This window comes from Tupaia chinensis, unplaced genomic scaffold (assembly GCF_000334495.1).
Source record: "Tupaia chinensis unplaced genomic scaffold, TupChi_1.0 Scaffold138400_2, whole genome shotgun sequence".
NCBI classification, from domain to species: domain Eukaryota; kingdom Metazoa; phylum Chordata; class Mammalia; order Scandentia; family Tupaiidae; genus Tupaia; species Tupaia belangeri.
In genome coordinates, this window is record NW_006198298.1 from 359,149 (window position 1) to 380,517 (window position 21,369).

Sequence of the window (21,369 nt, forward strand, 5' to 3'; positions counted from 1 at the left end):
GTCTATTCAAAATATTGGGTTGTTGGAAAAGTCATATGATATATTTTTTCTATGCAAAAATGCATCATGACCTTTCAGACCCAATAGAAGTAAAGACAGTTTCTCATCATTTAATCATCACAGAGGTAAGTCTGTAGGATCTACTAAATCATTACCAAATCCAAGTGCAATCCTGGTGCTTTGTTGCCTTTGGGGCAGAAGGTGACCAGCCTCATAAGGAGCGACCTATTCTTCCTGGGCCAGGAGCACTCCCAAAGGCTGTGAGGGCTCATCATGGCCCAAAGCCCAGATCTTTAACCTACTCCTTCCGTTCTCCATCTATTACAACCTCTTCTCCTATCTCTTCTTGTACTATCTATCTCCCCCACCTGCTAACTTAGCTATTTCTAATCATAGGCAACATGATCTCTGGATCCTTCCTAATTCCCTAAATCTGGTTCTCTTTGACTTCCTGGCTAGGAAAGGAATATCCTAAAGCTAGATACTTAAGTGTCATTACCAAAATAAAATCACAGTGTAAAGGTCGTTCTTCTCTTAAACGGGAAAGGAAATGGGATCTTTCTTGGAAAGCAAACGAGTTAATCAGAAAACAAGCCTATCCATTGGCATAGACTTAACTCTTCATATCTTCAGATCCTGGGTATTGTAGGTATTATAGGCAGGAGGCAGCTATCTGTCTATTTTTTTAAGTCTAAAAATTGAATATCTGATCTCACCTCAGCAGGTTTCTTGTATTCTTTTGGAATTTTTGGCTTTTTTCTATACATTGAGCCAGAGGTAAAGGAAGTAGAAGGACCTGCAAAAGATAATTAGAGAAAAATACTGAGATGTATTACCTGCTAATATGACTGCCATAAAACTAAATGTTATCCAAGAGAATATGAAAGATATGATGAAGAAGAACACAGAGCTCTTATACCACTGAACAGTTAAACTTCACCCAAGAGAGCCTCATAATGGAATTTACTGACATTTACAGGTAACCTCCCAGAGTATAAAGTTTCAACAATGTTAAGGCTGAGAAGATCTAAGTTGGTATAATCACACTTCATAATATTGTGGAAAAACACAATTCATGTTCCACCTGGAGAAAAAGTATCTCAAAAACAAATGGAAAAATTAAACATGTGGAGCAAGTAATCTGTGTATCCTTCAGCACTACTCCAAAGGCTATTGTTGCCTTTTACAAATGATTGCTGACTCACAGTCAAACTTTAGTTCCTAAGCTACAATTAGAATTGGGGTCTAAAATTCTTGTTCTTATATTTTTCTACCTTTCTAGGGAAGCTCTATAAAAGCATTACTAGATTTGTTTTTTGCTGTTTAGGTAAATGAAAAGCTAAAAACAAAAATGTTATATGCCATACAAAACTAATTCTTCTACCTAATTTATCTATTAATAATGAAATTCAAATGAGTAAGAAAAATAGTACCCCAAGCTTTCCTTCACAGAAATATTATTTTTAACATTGAAGGAAGCATGAAATGGCTTATCCTCAAGTCAAATAAAAAATCCCTAAGGGTTACAGATACAGAGGTTACCAGCTGTCAGCTGATTTTACTCACTCTCATCTGAACTGTCACTGCTGCTGAGAAGTTTATGGCGTTTCATCCTGGAGCATCCTGGGAAAGAGAACAACACTGAATGAAATAGTCAACATGCACCCATCCCAGAGGATAGTAAACACTGTTCCACAGATCCCAGAAGTAGTGGCAGGCAAATCACACAAATTGAATGATTTCTGTCAAGAATATTCTCGAATGACCTAGAGTAAACGGAGAAAAGTACTATCAAATCCTCCAATACAAAATGTCTCAAAGATTGAGAAAGGCCGTACGTTAGCCTTAGAAGGAAGCTCAAGTCATAGAAGATGAGTGGTACAGCATTGGCTGGAGTCTCAGATATGGTCACATGTCCACTGCCCACCAAATCAAAGGGAGGCAGCCATGAGGCTGTCAACAGCCAGAAACCCCCAGGAAGCAAGGGGCAGGAAAGGAAAAAGTAGTCATGAAAGCAGAGCTATGAAAGGCCAAGGCTGAAAGGCATGAGACATGGTTGGTTAAATAAAGAATGAGGTATGTCCCACCTTTAAGAGAACAACCACACTGTTTTTCTGCCTGTTCATATCCCTCCTTCCCTGTCTTCATCTCCCAAAAAAGTAGCCTAATCTAAAATTATAACCGCAGTAAACTACACTATAAGGAATGCTATAGAAAGCTCCTATATTATGAAGGGTGAATAATGTTTTGGACCAAAACTTCTTTTTTTTTAAGAATAATTTTATTCATCATTACTATTTTTTTTAATTCGACAAAAGAGAGAGATAAAGAGAGAGAGAGAGAGAGAGAGAGAGAGAGAGAGAAAGAGAGAAAGCAAGCTGCCAGGTCTAGGACTCGAAATACGGTCGGCCATGTTGAAGTCCATGCCGCCTGGTGGCTCCTGGACTAAAACTTCTAATGACTCAAGTGCCCTTTCCTGAGCGTGGTCAGTGACTGAAAAAAACAGGGATCACCCTTTTGGGAACACATTAGCATTAGAATGTGATAAAAAGAAAAACATAGTTAGGCACTTCAAGTCACAAATGAAGTTATGAAAATGTAAACTAGAAAAGACAGTGACACAGTCAGTCATGATATTCTGTTACTAGGGGCTATCATAATTCCATAAGAAATAAAATTCTTTTAAGTCACTTATAATCGATCAAGGAGATGGAAATTAAACTACAAGACTATTCCAAGCAGTTATAAGTAACAGCAGTAAAATTATATGCTAAAAAGCTTATAGAGTTTCACTTGTGGCATGACAGTGTGAGAAACTCTGCAGACCCACCCTCCAGTGTCACTGGTAAAAGTTATCTCAATTTAAAAATCAACAGCCAACCATTTAGTCTCTAGAAATGGTCTTAAAGGCATACAACAAATGAAGAAGAATTTACACAAGAAAATAAAGCTTGGTAAGTAAAGGGACAGTCTTTAGCATTTACACATAGCCCAACTATCTCCACCACCACCACCACCCCACCCCCAGGCATAGATGTCATACCAGACTGGGGCAGACAAGAACATGCTTGCTCTCTCTCAGAGGCCAGTTGGAAGCCTTACTTCCTGAGAAATGTCAGCATTTCTAATTTTGCCTCCTGCTACCTGTTGCTGAGGCTGTTTCAGGTAAGCTGGCTGAGAGGTGGGGGCTCCCTTCTTCCACACAGTTCCAACTCATAGGATGGAGACTATGTGTTGGGAGCGGTGCCACCAAGAATATGGAGGTCTTGACTAATCTGGCCCCAGCTCACAGTAGAGTGGGGGGCTCTCCACCAGGTGAGGAAAATCTAGGAGAACTGAGGCTGACATTCAGATGGAAGAATACTATTGTCCCCATCTCCCGCAATAAGAAAGGAGCTGACTTCATTTGCAACTGAGTATAGAGAAGTTAAGCCTAAACTGGCTAATATACCACAGAGAACCAGAGAAAGAGATAGTAGGGAATAATCTCTTGGGGTCAGAAGAAATCCCAAACACTGATCTCAGGAACTATGCTTTCAAAAGAACCTTAATTTGATTAGATCAGTTTATGGAGGAATTTATGTCCCAGTACAGTTCTTAATATTGTTATTAAGAACAAAGCAATTCGCCATCAATTCCAGCAATTAGTGAAGCTTAATAGCTGGATTTGGTCAGGGAACAGGACAGCCAAAGAGAGCCCTGACAAAATCACTGTCATTCCCAGGATGACTGTGGGCATTTCCAAGGTGGCTGTGCTCTTAAAGAGGCTTCACACTGCAAAGTGGAGGCAAGGGGTTGACTAAACAAACTATAATATAGTACATAAAATGTCCAGTTTCCAACAAAAACTTATGAGACATGCAAAGAAACAGAAAAGTATGACCCATACACTAACAAAAAAGCAAGCAAGAGAAACTACCTCTGAGAGCAACTGGATATCAGAGTTAGCAGGGAAAGACTTCAAATAACTTTTTTTTTTCTTTCTTTCTTTTTTTTTTTTTTTGGAGAGGTTTTTGCTATAGGGCGTGTGCGCTTGCCAGAAAGACAGAGAGAGACAGAGAGACAGAAAGTGAGAAATCACCCCCAGGGGGGATGGCCACGCCACAGTCCCTTCTCCTCCATTCTCCTCTTGGGATCTTGGGCACACACACACACGCGCCCAGTGTGAGTTTAAGCCACCAGGTCCAGGACTCGAACCGTGGTTGACTACATGGGAGTCCAGCGACATAGCCATTACACTAACTGCTGGTCCCTCAAAGAACTTTTAAAATGTATTATTAAAAAAGTAAAAAATAATGACAATGTCTTGTCAAATAGATACTATAAATAAATAAATAGGAAGTATGAAAAAGAACCCAATGGAAATTCTAGTGTTAAAAAAGTATAACAACTGAAATAAAATTTATTGAAGGGTCTCAACAGATTTTAACTGGCAAAAGAAATAATTAGTGAACTTGAAATATTGGGGTGTCAGAAAAGTCATGATGCATTTTTGCATAAGAAAACATAGAAAAGTATGTCATGACTTTTCTGATGACCCAAAAGATCAATAGAGATTCTCCAAACGAGAGCATAAAGAGGAAAAAAAGATAAAGAAAAATGAACAAAGCCTCAGAGAAATGTGGGATGCTATTAAGTTTACCAACATATATATGATGGGAGTACCAGAAGAGGAAAGAGAAAGGAGCAGGAAAAATTGAAAAAATTCTCAAATTTACTGAAAAACATTAATTTACATATCCAGGAAACTCAGTGAACTCCAAGTAGGATAAATATAAAGAGATCTCCAAAGAGATGCATCATAGTAAAAATATTGAAAGCCAAAGACAAGAAGAAAATCTTGAAAGCAGCAAGGGAAAAAAACAACTCACAAGAGACCTCCAATAAGATTGATCCTGGCCACCTTCCTTGATCTTCAAAGCCATCAATACTGTTATCTCTCTGATCGTGCCTTCTTTCATCACGTCTCATTCTCTTACCTTTCTCTTTTGCTTCTCTCTTCCACTATTTTTTTAGAGAGTATATTTTGCTATAGGGCACATGCACTTGCCAGGGAGACAGAAAGCAAGAAACCAACCCCCGGAGGGATGGCCATGCTGCAATTCCTTTTCCTCCATCCTCCTCTGGGGATCTTGGGCACACATGCACACGTGCCGGGAGTGAGTTTTAAGCCACCATGTCTGAGACTTGAACCACAGTCGACTATGTGGGAGTCTAGTGACATAACCACTATGCCATCGGCTGGTACCCTCTTCCAGTTTTAAAGACCCTTGTTATGACATTTTATTGGGCCCACCTGTATAATCTAGGCTATAAGTGATACCCTAAGAGGCTCACCCACATGGGAAAGTATTAGGTCTGAGTCTAGAGTCCTCCCTGGGAATACTGGGCATATATGTGCCCATGACATGGGGCTGGGGAGGCCAGGGGTGAATTGCAGCATCAAGACCCTGTTAGGGGCACCTGTGTCTGTCTGTCTACCCTTCTTTCACTTTCTTTTCCTAGTTCTTTTGCTCATAGAAAAAATGAACTTTAAAAAAACTCACCAATCTGACAATGGACTTATGTTGAGAATACATAAGGAACTCTCAAAACTCAACAGTAAGGAAACAAACAACCCAATTAAAAATGAACAGACATTTCACCAAAAAGGAACAGAAATGGCAAATAAGCACCATGAAGATATTCAACATCATTAGCCATTAGGTAATACAAATTAGAACCACAATGAGGAATTACTACATACTTATTAGAACTGCTGAAATAAGGCCAGTCACAATGGTGCAGTGGCAACACAATGCTCAATGGGAAAGTCCTATGTTTGCATCCCAAGGTCTTTCCATGCATGACCATAATCCTGGTTGCCTGGGGCTGGGAGTGGATCACAGAGTGAGGACCACACTGGGGTGCCTACCCTCCTCCTCCCTCAGAAGAAACACATTTAAAAAGAAATCAGAGAATCGCTGAAATAAAAAGTAGTGAAAATACCAAACGTTGGAGAAGATGTAAAAAGAATATATCACTCCTATGCTGCTCATGAGAATGTAAAAAGGCAAAACTATTTTAGAAAATAATTTGATGATTTCTTTTAAAAATTAAATATGCAACTACTATATGACTCAGCAATTGCACTCCTGGGCATTTAGCCCAGAGAAATAAAATCAGTGTTCACATAAACATTTATAGAAGCTTTATTCATAATAGCCTCAAAGTGGAAACAGCCAATGTCTTTCAAAAGATGAATGTGCTGGGACCAGCAGTTGGCATCTATGTTGCTGGACTCTCATATAGTTGACCGCGGTACGAATCTCGGACCGGTGGCTTAAACTCACGCTGGGCACGTGTGTGTGCATGCTTAAGATCTTGAGAGGAGAATGGAGGATTGTGGCATGGCCATCCCCCCTGGGGGGTGATTTCTCTCTTTCTGTCTGTCTGTCTCTGTCTTTCTGGTGAGCACACGTACCCTACAGCAAAAACCTCTCCAAAAAAAAAAAAAAATGCTCAATGAAAGAAGTCATACAGATAAGACCATTTATTGTATGATTCCATTTATGTGAATGTCCACAATATGCAAATCTATAGACACAGGAAGTAGATTAGTGGTTACCTGGGCTTGGGGGTAAGAATGGAGACTGGCTGCTAATGGGCATAAATCTTCTTTCTGGGGTAACAAAATGTTCTAAAACTGGAAAGTGGTGATGGTTGTACAACTATGTGAATATACTAAAACCCACAAAAGTGTAACTTAAAGTGGATGAATTTTATGGTATGTTAGCTATACTTCAATAAACCTAAAAAAAACTTTATAAAATTATATATATATTCTGCTAAGGAGAACTGTTTAGATGGTGTATAGAATAGCAACAGAAAAATTCTGTGTCTACTCAACACAGTCTCCATATGGATGACCCATGATGAGATTGAGAGAAACAGATGCTATAGAAGAAATACTTTTGTTTTATTTATATTTTATTCTTTGAAATTCTTTGTGATGAAAGCATCTCCTCACCTTTCTGAGAATTTCAGGATACCTAAGACTTCTTATGAGATGGACATTCCTCTCAACTGAAGTTTTAGGCTTATGAACTTTGGATAAAACTTTGGATAAATGTATTCATTTTCTATAATATTCTGTTCTTTAAGTGAAATAATTATTACCATAAACTTCATGACACATAGAGATTTTAAAGGATTTAGACAATTTGATGTTCTTTAAACTATTACAGTAAAAGTCATTTTCTATTATAAAGAGAAACAAAAAATTCTTGTATTATCAATAAAGAGCCTAGGAAACAGATGATCTAATGCCAGTAACACCAATTCTGGGAAATAAGAAACTGAGTTATCAGTGATTTTCAGAAAAAAAAAAAAAAATTTCTGTTTGGGCTGTTAAAGTCCAGCGATTTCTCTGGCCATTTCTGAGACAGCAATGCTGTTTTAAAGTACTATAGGAAAATAGCAGAGAATAATAAATATCAGCAGCTTGATTTCATAAAGGTAAATCTCAGATATATCTTTATTTATTATTTCTAATCACAATAACAGTCCCATATGTATCATCAGCAACCATTTGACAGATAAGGAAACGGGCTCAGAAACATTTGTGACGCGCTTGGAACCACATAGCCACCAGAAAGCAGAGATGGCAGATAAACCCACAATAGGCACTCCAAGTTGACTCCAAAGTCAGAATGGAAATTGACAGTAGAAATGCTGCCCCTTCTAAGTCCAGCTTTCTTAGCATGACCTGTGAAGCCCACAACGTTCTGGCTCCAATCTATCAAGTCTCATCAGCTGCAGTTCCTCTACTTCCCCCACCTGCACATGCTATGCCTCATGTGATATCTTGTCTGATACTTGCTGGCCTTTGTGCAGGGCTCTTCATTCTGCCTACAACTCCCCTCACTCCAACCCTCCATTCCCATTTACCCTGACCAGCCCATTTTCCCACAACCTGGTCCTCCTATGCATTTGTCACACAGTCCTGTTGACAGCAGGTATCACATTCACTTCTCACTCTCAGCTCTTAGCACAGTGTCCTGCACAAAGCAAACATGCAAAAGAGTAAATAGACACTGTGGTGCCACACCCAGATCCACTTTGCCTAGCAAGTATACCCATCTCCAATCTTCTGCCTATTGACTGCTAATGGCTCACTGTTGCTTCTTCCTAAAAACTGAGGATAAGGCTAGATTTTCCTAAGGATGGATGGATGGATGGATATAAGTCAAACTAAATAGTGGTTCTCAACTGAAGGCAATTTTGTCCCCCAGGGAACATTTGGCAATATTTGGAGGCATTCATTGGTTGTTGCAATAATTGGGGATACTGGCATCTAGGGATAGAGGCAGGAAGGATGCTGCTAAACATCAGGATCAGGATCCTGATCCTACAAGGAACAGGATATTCCCTTACAATGCAAATTTCTCTGGACCAAAACGTCAACAGTGCTAAGGTTGAGAAATTTTGCTCTGAAGGCATGAAGCAGAAATCAATAAGCATCAAGAAGAGTATAAAAATGATGGACTTGAGTTCATTTATTTAATGGCAAAATTAAGTAACAACAAAGGGGCACTCCCTGAAACCTAAAGGCAATTTTATCAAAAAGGAAAACAGGACCTTCAGTCTATGCTTATGGAACTAAGAGAACTCACAAGCTCAAAAGTAGAAGAGAATGAAAATGTAAACAAGCTTAAGAATGAGTGAGATAAAATCAAGGAGGATAAATCCACAATGGTATTTAGAAGTAATCTTTAAGTAAAGAAGCATCCCAAAGTCCAGCTCCCTCAGGCTTTTAGGAAAATATTCTTCAGAGCCTTTATCCAGAGATAGACATATGAGTTAGGTCACTGGTCAGACCAGAGTAGCATGTTTCTTAAATTATTAAGGGTCAGTTAATTCCTTCTCATGTGAGCAAAGAACTTCCAAAACTATTAAACAGAAATTATGAATCTTATAAATGTATTTATTTCAGAAAATATTCATAAAAATGTTTTTCATGAGAATGAGAGACAGATAGGTACCCTCAACAGAGTCTCATGCTGTAATCCCTACCCGCTCCAAGCCTTCCCAGCTAGCCGGGATCATGAACATGTATGCCTGGCACGTATAGGTCATCCAGAGAACTAAACCCATAATCTTCCATGTGGATACTGAATCACTTGAATAGTACATTACTGCTGCACCACCATGCAGGCCCTAAATGTGTCTTATTTCTTATGCTAGAGGGTGCATGCAAGAGAGAGAGAAAAAAACACCCCCACCAACAGGCCTGGTCACATTACAATCCTTTTTCCTTCAATTCTCCCTCTCATCAGGATCCTAGGCAAAGGCATGTGTCTGGTATGTTTGTCAAGCTACTCAAACCCTGCTTGAGTACTCTCAATCATGGTTTTCTCTGTAGACTATAGGGCTGGCCCCCTAAATGTGTTTCATTGAGTTGATTGCCTCTGCTTTGAGGTAAACAATACTAACCTCTTTCATACTGAATCTATTTGAATGCCTGTGTTTTAATTCAGAATTCATCCCTCGTTACAAATCATACAATCTATCACTGCTTCAGTTATTGAAACAGAATCCTTCCATTACAGTCTGTTCACTTTCCATATCTTTCATTTCCAAATCTCAGTAGTGCAGTGATTAAAGCCATAAGTATTGGGCCAGCCCTGTGGCCTAGTGGTTATGGGAGCCAGATCTCACATGGCTGACTGCATGTTTTGAATCCTGGCCCTGATGGCTTGAAAAACACCCTGGGCTCACATGTGTGCATGCTCCAAATCCCAACAAGATGGAGGAATGGAGGAGAAGAGATTGCAGTGTGAGCACACCTGTTTAGAATACTTTTATCCCTTGCCCTCACTCTCTGGTGAGTGCACATACCCACTGGCAATTTAAAAAAAGCCATGGGGCCAGCAGGTGGCACAGTGGTTAAAGGTGCTGGAGTCATACATGGCCGACCGTGGTTCAAGTCCTGGACCTGGTGGCTTGCTTTCTCACTTTCCTTCTCTCTCTCTGTTGAATCAAACTGGAAAATTATAATAACAATAGTAATAAATGAAGTTAAATAAAATAGTTCTATGAAATCCCCATAAACATCTATGTAGAGACTGACTAAATAGAAAATAATCAGAAGAAAAAGAACATATCCTGTATATTTTACTGCTTCTCAATTCCAACAAACCTTTGTCTTTAAAAATAAGAGACCGGGACTAGTAGTTAGCGTAATGGCTATGTCGCTGAACTCCCACGTAGTTGACTGTGGTTTGAGTCCTGGACCTGGTGGCTTAAACTCACGCCAGGCACATGTGCTTGCATGCCCAAGATCCCGAGAGGAGAATGGAGGAGCAGGGATTGCGGCGTGGCCATCCCCCCTGGGGGGTGATTTCTTGCTTTCTGTCTCTCTGTCTCTCTCTCTCTGTCTGGCAAGTGCACGTGCCCTATAGCAAAAACCTCTCCAAAATAAAAAGTAAGAGACATCAGAAGTTGGATATAAGTTTCTTGTACTTTCTAAATAAAAACCACCTTCATCTGATCATTTTAAAGCTTGCTTTTAAAAATTAATAAACATCATATAACTCATGAGTCCCCTATGAACAGATAAGGAATCTAGAGGTCAACTCTTCTCCAAAGCCCTCAAAAAATTAAAGAAAAAATAAAAGAAAATATAAATTTATCTAGGTATGTTCCTGATACTGAGACAAGTACTTTTTTTTTTAAGAGTTATTTTCTACAGGGCATGTGCACTTGCCATAGAGAGAAAACAAGAAATCATTCCCCAGGGAGGATGGTCACATTGCAATCCTTTCTTCTCTATTCTTCTCTTGTGTTTTTGGGCATGCACACACATGTGCCCAGTATGAGTTTCAAGCCACTGGATCTGGGACTTGAACTGGGGTCAGCCATGTGGGAGTCTACCAAGTCCAGTAACCATTATGCCATCTGCTAGTCCAGAGATAAATATTTCTGTCATCCACAATTAATCCTTGTCATCAGGAAGCAGGCTAACCTTCTTTTAATATACAGACCTGTTAACAAATTATTTGGGAATTTCAAATCCTATGATCTGAGTAGAAATCACCTCACATGGGAAGGCCAGGTTGGGAAGTTAAGTCTAAACCAGGGATTAGCAAACTTTTTCTCTTTAATTTTGCCAGGTGTGTACTCACAGGAGTAGGGGATGGGGTGGGGGTATACATTCCATGGGGAACAGTCATGCCTCATCCCTTCTTCTCTATTTCTCCCTCTTTTCAGGATTTTGGCTACACACATGCACGTGCATGTATGCTCAGCATGTTTCTTGAGCCTCCAGGTCTGGGACTGGAACCATGTGAGGATGGCCATGTGGGATCCACCTGCCTTAACCACCACTTTATGGACGGGTCCACAAACTTTCTTTAAAAGACTGGATAGGATATATTTTTGGTTTGGGGGGGCCATATTGTCTGTTTCAAATTCTCAATTCTGCCATTGTAGAATGACAGGAGCAACAGACTGTACATAAATAAGTATGGATCTGTTCCAATGAAACTTTATTATACTGATATTTGACACATTTTCATGTGTCATAAAATATTATTCTTCCTTTGATTTATTTTCAACAATTTAAAAAGTGTAAAAATGATTCTATATGGTTCATATGCCATACTGAAAAAAATGACAGGTTAGATTTGGCTCACAGGTCAGTTGACAAACTATGGTCTTAATGATAAGAATCTCTTCTTTTAATGAAAAAAAGGATACTGAAAATTCGGGGCATGCAATTGCTATCAGCCTCTTGAAACCTCCTCATCCCCACCCCCAATCTCCCAGCCCACATTGTTTGCCTGATACAGACCTCAGTTTGTACTGGAGTGGCCTATTTTGTAATATTATCTTATATCTTAATGATCATAATGACCCTTTCTAAATTAAAATCTGTTTTATGGGGCCAACAGGTGGCATAGTGGCTCAGGTGGCTGGATCTCACATGGCTGACTTCGTGGTTGAGTCTTGGATGCAGTGACTTGAATATTATGCTGGTGCATGTGTGTGCATGTCCCAAATCCCAAGAGGATGGAAGAGAAGGGATTGCAGAGTGGTCATCCCCCATGTGGGGTGCTTTCTCACTTTTCCTCTCTCTCTCTCTCAGGCAAGTGCATGCACCCTATAGCAAACTAAAAAACAAACAAACAAAAACTTTATATCTTTAAAGGCCCCAGTTCCAATAACATATTTAAAATTAGCAGTGTATTTTAATTTATGTACATATATTTAAAAAATGTCAATGATACAAAGATAAATAAGCAGGCTTGGTTTCTTAAGGATAGAAAGATATGTATGTACAAAACATAAATTCCTTTAAGATAAAATACAATTTGAGGGGGGCAGCAAGTGGCATGGTGGTTAAGGCACTGGACACTCCCACATGGCTGACCATGGATCGAGTCCTGGACCTGGTGGCTTGCTTTCTCGCTTTCTCTGTCTCTGTCTCTCTTGGGTCAAATTAAAATAAAGAAATGAATAAATAAAATTAAATAAAAACTTTAAAAAAATACAGAGGATTGAATGTTTTTTTTCCGAGAGGTTTTTGCTATAGGGCGTGTGCGCTCGCCAGAAAAAGAGAGACAGAGAGACAGAGAGACAGAAAGGGAGAAATCATCCCCCAGGGAGGATATGGTCACACTGCAATCACTTCTCCTCCATTATCCTCTCGGGATTCTGGGCACACACGCACATGCACCTGGCTTGAGTTTAAGCCACCAGGTCTGGGACTCAAACCGCAGTCGACTACATGGGAGTCCAGCAACGTAACTATTACACCAACTGCTGGTCCCAAGGATTGGATCTTTTTTTTTAAGAGAGATGGTTGCTATAGGGCATGTATGCTCACTGGAAAGACAGAGAGAGACACAGAAAGTGAGAAATCATCCTACAGGGGAGATGGCCATGCCACAGTCCCTTCTCTCAGGATTTTGGGCACACACACACATGTGCCTGGCATGAGTTTCAAGCTGCCCAGTCAGGGACTCAAACTGTGGTTCGCCATGTGGGAGTTCAGTGATGTAACCATTATGCCATTTGCTGGTCCCAGATTAAACAACTTCTTCTTCTTCTTTTTTTTCTAAAGACAGAACTTTGCTATATGGTGCTTGTGCTCACCAGAGAGACAGAAAGGGACAGAGAGACAGAAAGTGATAAATCACCCCCCCCCCACACACACACACACCCAGGGATGATGGCCACACCACTTGTCCCCTAGTCTTCTCTTGGGATTTTGGGCACGCACATGCACCCAGTGTGAGTTTCAAGCTGCCCGGTCTAAGACTCAAACTGCTATTGGCTATGTGGGAGTCTAGTGACGTAACGACTATGCCATCTGCTAACCCCCACGTTAGACTTCTTAGGAACAAAATAAATCAATAAGAATTGCTTTTACTATGAAACATATCATTCATTTTCCAGATAAAAACTCAAACTTTTTTTAAATAATGATTTTCATGAAGTCTTATCTACTGTTAATTGCTTCCACAGTGAAATTTTTAGCCACGTGTACCCCTAATACAATTCACAATTAATAGCTGCTTGGTTTAAAGTAATCAATTAGGAGGAAAAATAACCTTTATCCTAGGTCTTAGTAACAGTAATAGGCATGTAAGCCTTACATACAAAGTCAAACACACAGAAACAATTCCAAACTTTCTGAGCAAGTTTAAACCCATTACCAGGACCATCAGTTAGTGTAATGGTTATGTTGCTGGACTCCCATGTAGTTGACCACAGTTCGCATCCCGGACCGGTGGCTTAAAACTCACGCCGGGGGCGTGCGTGTGCGTGTGTGCTCAAGATCCCGAGAGGAGAATGGAGGAGAAGGGATTGCGGCGTGGCCATCCCCCCTGGGGGGTGATTTCTCGCTTTCTGTCTCTCTGTTTCTCTCTGTCTGGCAAGCGCACGTGCCCTATAGCAAAAAAACAAACAAACAAACAAAACAAAAAACCATTGTACACCAACTGTTAATACTGTGCTAATAGAGGGCTGGCATTGCACTGGCCACTAGAAATAAAACAATCAAGAAAAGAAACTGAGAAACCAAGTCTTTTGGTTATCTCAGAGCCATGGTCACAGGAACAGGTGCACCAGACACATTGTCACTATGGCTTGGGAGATCACAGCCTAAAAGTGGTAATCAATGATGTGAGACAAACCAATCAGAAAGGGTTTCAGAATTAATCCCAAGGTAAATCGAGGTGGGTGTAGGTGTGAAATGAAGGGGGGGGGTTGTTGTTAAATGTTCCAGTCAGAGCAATACCCATGGCAATGGAGAAGTCAGACATAGAAGTTAAATGCAAGTCAGTACTAACTGTGGGGGCAACAGAAAATGAGGGACAATGATATGGCCACAAATGTCCCACAAGAAATGAAAGGGTCTATAGGATAGATGCTAGTAGCAGGTTAAATCCCAAGAAAATGTAGCTGACCTTACCAGCAGAGGTTCTCAACCCTCATTACACATGAGAATCATCTCGGGAGTTTGTAAACATACCAATGACCAAATTTTACCCATTACCAATTAAGTCAGAATCTCTCTTTTCAAAAAGCAAGCTTTTTAGATTGTTTTTTTTTTCTGTTTTCAATTACACTGACTTCTGCTCTTTTCTTTATTATTTCTTCCTTTCTCCTTGTATTGGGTTTATTTTGCTCTTCTTTTTCTAGTTTCTTGAGATAGAGGCTTAGATTATTCATTTGAGACCTTTCATCTTTTCTTCATATACACATTTAGTGCTATAAATTTCCCTCTCAGCGCTGATTTAAGTCACATCCCATAAGTTTTAATATGCTGTATTTTCATTTATATACAGGCCAGTATATTTTTAAAAAAATTTCCCTTGGGACTTCCTTCTTTTAGTATCTAAATGTTTGGAGACTTTCTTGTAATCTTTCTGGTTTTGATTTCTAGCTTGATTCCCCTATGATCAGAGAATATACTCTGTATGGTTTCAATTATTTTATATTTGTTGAGGTTCATTTTATGACCTGGGATATAATCTATCTTGGTGAACGCTGCATGTACACTTGAAAAGTAAGTATATTACGCTGTTGTTGGGTAGAGCATTCTATAAATGTCATTTAAATCTGGTTGACTGGTGGTGTTATTTCTTCTATATCCTTGCCAATTTTCTGTCTACTGCCTCTATAATTACAGATCTCTCTCTCTCTCTTTTTTTTTTTTTTGGAGAGGTTTTCGCTATAGGGTGCGTGCACTTTCCAGAAAGATATAGAGAGAGAGACAGAGAGACAGAAAGTGAGAAATCACCCCCCAGGGGGGATGGCCACCCCGCCATCCCTTCTCCTTCATCCTCCTCTCAGAATCTTGGGCATGCGCACCCGCCCCTGGTGTGAGTTTAAGCCACTGGGTCCGGGACTCGAACTGCGATAGACTACATGGGAGTCCAGTGACATAGCCATTATGCCAACTGCTAGTCCCAGATATATCTATTTTTCAGCTCAGTTCTATCATGTTTTGCTTCATGTATTTTGAAACCCTGAGGTTTGGTGCACACATATTTTAAGATTGTGATGTCTTCTTGATGGATTGACCCTTTTGTTAATATATAGTACTTCTTTTGGTCCCTGGTAATTTTCTTTTCCATGATGTCTAATTTATCTGATACTAATATAGTCATTCTAGTTTTATTTTGACTGGTATTTGCATGGTATATATTTTCCCATAAATTTACTTATATACTCCCCTAACGTTACATTTACTTGGAATAGAGTGAAATGTGTCTACTCCCTCCTGTCTGGAACAGAAAGTCTGCTTTCTGTACTACTTTTTTCAACCCCTGTTAAATTATTATCTCAAAATCTCTTATCTCAAAATGAAAATGTTAACTGTTAAAAAGCAAGTATATGACCAAAAGGGCAGTTTATTCATTTTCCTAATATACCTGGAAAGTATTAATTTAAAAAGAAGAATCAACCTATGATTTTATGAGATTTTTCTCTTATTGCATTCTCACAAAGCAAGTAAAAAACAGGCTAAGGAATAGGTAAAACTTACAGGCCTCGGAGTAATTGGGAGGCAGACCCCCTATGTGTGATCCTGTAAGAAATTAAGTCAGCTGTTATCAAATACATATCTATTTTTCCTCAAAAGATAAATATTCACCATACTTGGTGTTTCTGGTTTTTCTTATGGAGCAAAGAATATTTTTTAAGTACTTTGATTTTCTTGTTTCCTTGCCTGTGCCTGGATTTCGGTCATTTTACTACTTAGCATTCTAAAAGAATTCTAAAAGCATTCTAATAGAATTTACAATGTTATCAATAAAACTAAAGACAGAATTAATTTCTAATCAATTAGTTATGTGTACTACCTGTTAGATCTGTGAAAGAAATTTTCAGTGAGAAAGTTGGAAAGTATTGACTAAAAATATAGCTTTCTGAGAATAAGTCATTTATGCTGTTTATGCTCCAGTACCCCCAGTAAGCCAGATTTGGATACAGATAAGTACCTGAGTCATTTGAGAAAAAACAGCAAAAGTTACCATGGAATACTCTTTTTTAAAAAATTGTCAGCGAGCATCTGTGCTAGAGAGAGAAAGAGAGAGAGAGAGAGAGAGAGAGAGAGAGAGAGAGAGAGGGAACATAAGAAATTACTCTTGGGGGTAGGGAGGAGGCCATGCCACAATCCCTTCTCAGAAGTAGACAGAGAGATTCCCCCAATGGGGGCATGGTCACACTACAACCCTTCTATCTTCATTTCTCCATCCCATCAGGATTTGGAGCACACATGGTTATGTGCCCAGCATATTTTTCAAGCTGCCAGGGCTGGGTTTCAAACTGTGGTTGGCCATGAGGAATTCAGCTCTCAATGCATAGTACTTAACTCACTAAACTACAAGGCCAGCCCTACCCCTGAATACTTTTAAATACTAACCAAATAGATCACGAAACAATCTAAGGTGAGGGCTAGAGAGTATGGATGGAACTCTCTAGCTTGGCTCTAGAAAACTAAACTTCTATGTAAACTAAGAAGCATCCAGATAGGAATATGAAAAACAGAGAACATGAAACAGGTTTCCCCCCTTTTATTCATTTCTTCTGTCTTCTCAGTGTTATTTTAATTTTTCTGTATAAGAATGTTTTACAAAAATGATGGACAGATTTAAAAAATAAAACTCAAATTTTGTAACAAGGACTCAGTGTTGCTATGAGAGTGGAAAGTAGACTACCTTGTCAAAAATACCTGTGAGCCTAGCGCATGTTTGATTGTTAATCATGATGAATCTTTCCTGGACCCTAGGCTGCAATATTTTCTTATCTGAGAATCAGCAGTTTAATTTCATTCTTCAAGATCAAAAGCAGATCAATTAACTTTGCCCAATGATTTGACAAACCTCTGGAGAGCTGCCAGGCAAAGCAGGTCCATAGAATAACTCATTAGTTTATAAAGTGTAAAGTAACTTTGGGAAAACTGTTGAGAACTGAACACTGACAAAAACTCCTGAAGGCACTCAACAATATATCTTTCTATGCAGTTGACAAAAAAAATACAACCTCTACTTATTCCAACAACATTGAGCTTACTAACAAGGCAATCCATTCCAACGTCTAGACAGCTCTAAGAAATTATTCTTTGTTTTTTCCTTTTTTTGCTAGAGGGTGTGTACACTCATCAGAGAGAAAGAGAGAGAGAGAGAAAGAGAGAGAGAGAGAGAGAGAGAGAGGGAGAGAGAGAGAGAGAGAGAGAGAGAAAGAGAGGAAGTCACTCCCCCTGCCTCTCAATGGGAAATGGTCATGCCACAACCCCTTCTCCAACATCTCTCCCTCCTTTGGGGATTTTAGGCATTCATGCACACATGTCTGGTGTGTTTAAGCTCCTGGGCTAAGACTTGAATCACACAGTGACTTTTTTTTTTGAGAGGTTTTTGCTATGGGGCACAAGCGCTCACCAGACAGACAGAAAGAGACAGAAAGCGAGAAATCACCCCCCAGGGGGGATGGCCATGCCGCAATCCCTTCTCCTCCGTTCTCCTGTCGGGATTTGGGGCATGCACACACACGCGCCTGGTGTGAGTTTCAAGCCACCGGGTCCGGGACGCGAACTGTGGTCGACTACATGGGAGTCTAGCGACATAGCCATTACGCTAACTGGTCCCACACAGTGACTTTTATTATGGACAGAAAAAAATCTGCCTTTTACCCTCTAAATTCTGTCATTATACTAGAGTTATACTTGTTGGGTTCAAATTTCCACCTTTATTTTCAAACCATCTCTTGCCCTTCATTTTTTTCTATCTAATATCTAATTTCTTTGTTTTCTTTCTCTTGAAAACTCCTCAAAAAGTTTGTTTCCTCTCCTTTACTCTCAGTTCTCCTCAACTGGCTTCTACCACACTAGAGTGCCCCAAAAGGTCACCAGTCTAAATATGGACTAAATGAGGGTACATATTTCCCAATCCTCATCTATAAGTACCTGCATGCTGCATTTGGCATGCTGATCACTCCCTCTATCCCTCTTAAAACAACTCACTTGGCTTTGGAAAGCTTTTTTACCTCAGGTTTCCCATGTTCTTCTTCAACATACTTTTTTCCACTTTATCCATCCTGCAAGTAATGGTGGTTCCCTAAAGTGTCCTACCCACACACTTATGGGTTCTAGAACAGGGTCCACCAGTCCAGAGCTTTTCTAGAGCTTGAGATTTGAAAGAGAAGAAGGGACAGGAAAGGAGAGAGAAGACTAGAAAAGGAAAGAGGGAAAGAAAGAAGAAAGAGAACAGAAAAGAAAAAAAAAAAAAAGGAAGAAGAAAACAAATCCTACCAACCAGGCCCATCAGACTGGAAGATGACCAACATCTATCTATATGACTATTTTTTCCACTGGCTTTTCTTCTTCTTTTAGTGGTGTCAGTTGGCATCCTTTGTATGCAGTCACAAAAATCTACCAAAAAACCCCCTCAACTCTCAACTAATAATTAAATCTAATCAATAATTAAATCTTGCCATGTTAACCTCTGAAATATTCTAAATCAATATTCCTTTCCTATCTCAGTCATCATTTTTTAAAGTTTAGAACCTATCTATTTCCTCACACATAGACCTGATCTTGTTGTCCTTAAGTCTATCCACTACCCAAATGCTAGAGACCTATCTAAAACACAAATTTGACCATGTCTTTTTTTTTTTTTTTTTTTTTTACCATGTCTTTTCATTGCTGAAACTTCAATGGCTGCCCTTTGATCCTAGGATTTTTTAAAATTTCACTTTATTTTTAATTGACATTTAATTGTACATATTGATGGGGCACAATGTGATTTTTCACTGTAAGTGTAAAACACATAATAATCAAATCAGAGTGACTATAGACTATCCATCCTCTCAAACATCTGTCATTACTTTATGTTAGTAACATTCAAAATCTTTCATAGTTTTTTTGAGATAGAAAGTACGTTATTAACTATATTTGCCCTACTATATGTTATAACACTAGAAATTGTTCTTTATCTTTCTGTAATTTTGTTTCCATTAACTAACATCCATATACCTCCCTTCCCCCCACATTTCCCAAACTATAGTAATCATTCCTCATTTTGGCCCTAGGATCTTTATTAAGGTCTTCATCAAGGCCAGCATGGCCCTCCACAATCATGCCACACTTACCACAACCTTCTCTCTCACCACACTCTGCCCCAGTCTTATGCATAAACAATGCTAAACCTCTAAAGTTCTCACCATGTTTTATATACTCATAGCATCTTTCTGCCTAGAACAGCTTCATAACATATCAACTCACACTTAGGAGGCTCAGCACATGTCATCTCTTCTATAAAGCTCCCTTTGTCTGATTCATCTGCACCCTGAAAATCTCAACAGCAGGATGATGCTCTGAGTGGCCTGTGTATAACACAACACATATGTTAAACTATTTTAAAACCACTAATATATGTCATAAAATCTCCAAGTAGAATGTGTTCCTACTGGGTATGGGCTAGATTAAAAAGAAATATTTGTAATGGATGCTATTTTTCCTTTATCTCTTTGAAGATCTTAAGCTTTAAAGTTACTCTGGGGGGATCAGCAGGTGGCATGGTGGTTAAGGCACTGAACACTCCCACATGGCCAACCATAGTTCAAGTCCTGGACCTGGTGGCTTGCTTTCCCACCTTCCCTCTTCCTCTGTCTCTCTCTGGTCAAATTAAAATAAATTAATGAATAAATAAAATTAAATAATTAAAAAAAATAAAGTTACTCTGGAGCCAACTCTGAGGCTGAGTGGTGGAGGGAGCCAGATTCCACATGGCCAACCATGGTATAAATCCCAGCCCCAGCAGCTCGAAATTCACACTGGGCACATTTGCATGCATGCTCCAACTCCTGACAGGGTGGAGGAACAGAAGAGAAGGGATTTCAGCATGACTTTATCTCTGGGGGCAGTGGGGGGAGGCCGGTGCTTTCTTCTACTCCTCCCACCCGCCCTCTGCTTCTGTCAAGTGCATGGATATCCTCTGACAAATAAACAAAAGGTAATTTTTAAATGATTCTCAATGAGTGAATTTACTTTAAGGCTGTTAATGTGGGCAGCTCTTCTTACTGCTTCAAAATTTTAGTTTCTAGACTTGGAGAAAGTTTATTTGCCTTCTTTTTCATTCACCCTCTCCATTGAGATGTGCTTCCTCCTAGAATTCTCAGTCCCTTCCTACCTTAGGAAGAACATTTGTCCCTGGCCCCGAGTCTCTGCCTTTCATGCTTGCTACTCTAAAGAGAAATCATATATTTTTCTGTATCTTCTGGGCAGTCCCCGACTTTACACAAAGTAAATCCATTCATTGGATGTTTTAATCTCTATCATCTACAGAAATACAATTCCTAACTATCTACCTTTTTCTGGACCTTAGAGTCCAGCTCATTAGTAACTAGAGGGCCACAACGAACACTCTCTACTTATTGTCTGATCTGTTTCTGGTCCAGAGATTTATCTTTATTTGATCACAGATATGTCTAACTTTTTATTTTATCTATTATCCAATTGTTTAGAAAGGAGATATGGGATATCACTTTGTTTGAAGTGTGAAATCATAGCCATCTTGACCAGAGGCCCTTAGGTTTACATTTTACAAGTACCATACAATCTTTTTGATCAGGGGTCAGCAAACTACAACTCACAGGCCAAATCTTGCCTGCTGATTATTTTTGGTATGGCTTTTGAGCTAAGAGTGTGTTATTTATTTATTGAGATTTTTTGCTATAGAGTGTGTGCACGAGAGAGAGAGAGAGAGAGAGAGAGAGAGAGAAAGTGAGAAATCACCCCCTGGGGGGGATGACTATGCTGCAATCCTTTCTCTTCCATTCTCCTCTCAGGATCTTGGGCACACATGCCCATGCGCCTGGTTG

The 21,369-nt window shown here is 39.5% G+C and overlaps 1 protein-coding gene across 1 annotated transcript in view; it reads right to left on the reverse strand.

The window, feature by feature from the left end:
* Positions 1-21,369, reverse strand: part of JADE3 (jade family PHD finger 3) — a 109,204-nt gene that overhangs the window by 80,253 nt on the left and 7,582 nt on the right. Inside the window, 2 exon segments of the mRNA XM_014592726.2 lie at positions 717-796; positions 1,567-1,623. Coding sequence (XP_014448212.1) covers positions 717-796; positions 1,567-1,612 — 126 coding nt within the window. The 5' untranslated portion in view covers positions 1,613-1,623.